The 4813-nt window shown below is 44.4% G+C and overlaps 1 protein-coding gene across 1 annotated transcript in view; it reads left to right on the top strand.

Moving 5' to 3' along the window:
- GRP (gastrin releasing peptide) overlaps positions 1-4622 on the top strand; it is a 5834-nt gene extending 1212 nt beyond the window's left edge. The window contains exons 2-3 of the mRNA XM_026865868.1: positions 680-930; positions 4187-4622. Of these exons, the coding sequence (XP_026721669.1) occupies positions 680-930; positions 4187-4240 (305 nt within the window). The 3' untranslated portion in view covers positions 4241-4622. The remainder of the gene's footprint in view (positions 1-679; positions 931-4186) is intronic.
- The last annotated feature ends 191 nt before the right edge of the window (positions 4623-4813 follow it).

Below are 4813 nucleotides of genomic sequence, written 5' to 3'. Positions count from 1 at the left end.
CCCGCGGTTGTGCGGGGCAGAGGGCGCGGGGTAACCCCGCTCTCTCCGGCACCTTGGACGTGTTTTTCGCTGACGGTGCTCCCGCCTTCCCTCGGGGGTGCGGGGACCCAGCCCCCGGCCCGAAGGCGGCTGCACGGGACCCAGCAGCACCTCGGGGAGCCCTGGCCCCCGCCGGGCCCCGGGGCGCTCAGCCCGGAGGAGGCTCCCCCCTTCCCTCCTCTGCAGCTGAGAGCCGACTGTGATTTCATTTCGGTGACGGTGCAGTGTGGGATGGCAAAGGGGCGTCCGGTTTAGCTCCCAGGAGGGCACTGGAATACGGGCTTACAGCGGGGTCCCACATCCCGTGTCAAGACAGGGGAAGTCTGAAACCTGCGGCTTCTCCACCCGCGTCTTACTCCAGCAAACCTGACCAGGTGCCTCTCCCAGGCTCCAGGCAAAATGCTTGGTCATCTGTGCCCCCCTCTCAGCAACGTTTTCTCTGGCCATGTAGCATGAGAGACAGAGGAAATAATCGCGTGGGACACTGTGACAAAATCTCCGGTCCCAGTTGTGTTTCAGCTTCATCATCTGACCCCTTCCCTTCCCTCCACACAGTCAGTAACAACTTCAGCTGATGTTTGAGCAATCAGATCTATACCTGTTATTGGTTAAGTTCGTGCTACTGTCGTTGTTGTTACAGGACATTTAATGGGGAAAAAGAGCACTGGAGATTTTCCCTATGTTTATGAAGAAGAAAACAAGACACCATTTTCAGCATTACCTGAAAATATCAAGCAGCTGGAAGACTATCTGCAGTGGGAAGAAATCTCAAAATACTTGCTACGGCTGCTGGAAGGGAATGAAAATAAAAGTGCTCACTTTTTAAAAGGAGGGCTTCCCTGGTATACCAGGAACACCTGGGAGACAGATGACAATAGCAGTTGGAAAGATGTAAGTAAGAGAAAACCTGTAGAAGCACTCCATATGTTCAAATCTTGTTTTACAGCTTCCTCTAGCTTGTGGGTTGTCCAGAAATGTAGCAGAAATGCATCTTGTGCACTGGTCATTCAGTCAAGTAAGACTTTTGATTATGGACTGCCACCCACAGATTGTATGTTTTATGAATTAATGAATAAATGAATTAATTTGCTAATGGGCATAAACTCAGCGAGCGCTAAGTCTGTATTCCCGTTAGGTTTGCTCAGTTGTTTCAGCTTCTCGTTTCTAGCTCTCCATGCTCAGATGACCACATCAGCACCAAGTTCTGTATTAATGCAGCAAAACCAAGCCAGTGTGAAAACCGGGTGTGGATGTAGAAGGCCCGAGGCAGGCAAAGTGCAGTGTGTATGAAGCCACACAACACCAGCTGTGTCCCTCGGCTGCCGTGCCGGCTGTCCGTACCTTGTCTGGCTGTGAGGTGCTGCCGATCCCTGGAGAGAGCAGTGGGGCAGAGAGGTTTTTCTGCTCCCAGCTTTGTCTCCTGCAAGTCTTTTCCCCCGGCTGATGGTGCTGGCCGTTACTGTGGTCATCTGTGGTCTTGCAAAATGAGTATGTGGCTACTGAGAAGCTGTGATGTGTGACGGACCCACGTCCTCTTCCCTCAGGTTAATGTACTTACTAGCAGTGTTTCACAAGGTAACAACACTTTGGGACAGGTTCACCCCTATTCTTTTGGAAAATCCCATAAAATACCCTTGGAAGGATATCAGTCAAGTTTTACAGAAAGTAGTCAGGGTCTAAATAATGTAAATTGCAGAATTCATTAGGAAACTCCTTTCTTTATAATGTTCCAGGTACAATAATGGTGATATAGCTACAGAATTCTTTGGGGTGACACTGGAGTAGAATGAAAAGATTAATACACCCCCTTAAAGACATTAATGTGAAGATTTTTTCCTCCCCATATTCTACTGTAATATGATGTAATTAATATTCCTGGGCTAACTTCAGCCCAGTCTCCCTCATGAAATGCTGGTGCAAAGTCAGTGAATACTTTGGTTTGGACTTGAATATGGGTAAAAATGTACTCATTAAACTAAGCCGTGATTTAAGTCTCCTACACCACTGATGTGAATGCTGTAATGCTGTCCCTAGGTTTCTTTCTGGCTATGGCTTTATGACAATGATAATTGTGATTAATACTATCTAAAAAGGAAACTTTCATCTTCAGCTCTGCAGTGTGCAGCTTGGTAATCAGATCAGATGAACAAATTCCATTATGCTATGTAAAGAGGTCTAAAAGTGTGTCTAAAAGTATCTGGTAATAAATCAGACTTAGGAAGGCTGAAAGTTGCCTCCGGTAAGTTGGATCATACCCATATGTATGTACTTTTACGCTAAATTAATATCTACATTTTTGTGGTCAGGCATTGAACATATATGTGGAATAATGAGATCATTGCCTTAAATATCCAGATTTCTCCACTGATTAGTTAAAAAATCATGTCTTTCATGTGACTAAGATACATGACAACTTGCAGAACCCCATTTTGCCATAGAACCTTTGATTTCCAGCATTCGGCAGTTTCTTTGTCTCCATCTTGAAGTAAAACATAACCATGAAGGTAGTACGTAACCTGTGCTTTCCTACTGTTGATCACAAATGCCTGATTATATGTGGTCTAGATAAGATACGATGTATTATTTTTCCTTTGGCTTCAGAAAGTAAAAACCCAGGCTCTGGAAGTTAAGCTACGTATCTTTTTGAGATCTGCCTTCCAGATGAAGAGGACCTGAAGATCAAAAGGAATGTACTTTACTTTTTTGAGGGTTGTGATAGTTTCCTAAGCATTTAAATAATGATAATCATTATTTTTAATAAAGGAGGCCTTGTTTATTTCTAAAGGTGGAATTCTGGTATACATATGAAATTCAGTCATACATGTATACAGTGATACAGGAGCACAAACGGCCTTTGAATCTTGATTCTGTAAGTTTTTCTGGATGTGGGGGTTCCACGTTGCACAAATTTTGGGTAGACAACACCTTTGTTGAAGGTGCCGCTGTGCCGCAGCTCGTGAAGGGGTCCCCGTGCGGAGCGATGAATGGAGCTGCCTGCCCCGCTGGAAGGCGGCCGGGCAGAGTAAGCTGACCGTGACAGTGCAGTACACATGGGAACTCGGCACTAAATACTTTTCCAGCCATATTGCGTTTGAGTTTGAAACAGAAGCTGATTCTAGGAGGAACCAGACACTTATTATTCACTGTGGAATGGGCTTTGGACTGGGGTGCTGAAACGGCACCAAAACAAGGTAAATCGTGAGCCCTACTGTCAGGTGGTGGGATAGCTGTCCCAAGACCCTACCGCTGCCGAGGGGTCTACAGCTCTCCGGGGCTGAGCATGCACTTCAGAGGTGCTGACGGCCAAGTCTGTCTCTGTGTGTGTGACCCTGTGTGCCCACAGGGTTGTGAAGACAGGCTGCATTGCGAGGATATGTACTAGGAGGAATTTGTTTCATGGACTCTTTCAAATTTAGCTGATTTAATTTAAAATTTTAAGTTTAAGATCAGAAATCCCGGATCAAAGCTGGAGGCTGCAGAAGTAAATACAGATACGTACTTCGGGTAACTCCATTCAGAGTCTTGCTTATTAGCTCAGATTCATCCAGTGCACTGTTCACCACTAATGCGCAGACTGTGCTGTACATTTCTCAAGAAAAAAAAAAAAAATCTGTCTAAAAGACTCACCCAGAATAGAGAAAGTGCTGTAACACACAAATAGTCAAAAAAGCCAAAGAGATGAGCATAATAGTTCTGGGAATTAGGCTTAGAGTGGTGCACCTGAGTTATTTTCTTCTGTTTTCAGTGAATACCAGACAAACTAAGATCTTGCCTGCTCTTTATTCTGTGAATAAATTACTGTTAAAGTATTTAAAGATCAGAAGGGAAATCTCTCCTGCAAGTTGGCCTAAGTGTAAAAGTAAGTTGGAAAATAAGCTTCAAATTGTTTCTCTGACTTGGCTTTTAAACACTTAGTGAGACACTATATAAATGAGATGGCAGGCAGAATTATGTGGGAGAATGACTTCCCTCATTCTTTGGCAGTTGGTTATTACGCTAACCAAGACAAATTAGGTCTGGTTTGGAAAGATTATTAGGAACGTGTGTGTTAGGTGAATACACAGAGCAGATGTGTATTAGGCTTATTAACTTAGTGAATTACTTTTCTCGGGACTGGTCTATAAATAATATTTTATCTTTTTATTAGATGATGGACTATCTGCTTCAAGTTGTGAATATGAAGGAGAGCACTCCGAGCTGAAGGAAGGTCTCTAAATGATGAAGAAATGGAACACTTTCCGTAAGAGACTATATTTCACAAGTACTTGATTGTATCAGATAATCAACAAGGTCTCTTTTCTGTAAACAAGATTTCCTTTGTGTAAAATATCTAAATACACGTATTCTTGTATGTTTCAGCAATGACTAAACTCTCTACTTCATTTTCAAGGTTGCATTTTTCTCACTTGAATGGCTTTGATATATATAATTGTCACGGAAGGGTCTTCCAATTAATTATATGACTTACCTATCTAATCAGTTCATCTCTTAGTTCGAAACCACATGGCATTTCAACATTCGCAATAAATGGTACTAATAAACCGGCTGAGTTTATACTTCTGTGTGAGTTAACAACATGGAAATTGCCTGTGCCACCGCTAGTGCCAGAGAGCCAGCAGCATGGGTTGTTTTGCACCGAGGCTCTCCCTGAACCGCTCCCTGGGCTGTGCGCTCGGGCCGAGGGGAGCGGACACGGCCCCTTCCCGAGGGAGGGTCCCGGTCCGCAGCGGCGCCCCGGGACACAGGGACGGCGCGGGGTCTGTCTCTTATACAC

The sequence above is a fragment of the Athene cunicularia genome (assembly GCF_003259725.1).
Source record: "Athene cunicularia isolate RWA chromosome Z unlocalized genomic scaffold, athCun1 chrZ_part1, whole genome shotgun sequence".
NCBI classification, from domain to species: Eukaryota; Metazoa; Chordata; class Aves; order Strigiformes; family Strigidae; genus Athene; species Athene cunicularia.
Note: the sequence above shows the minus strand (reverse complement) of the source record. Positions and strands in the feature narration are given on the sequence as shown.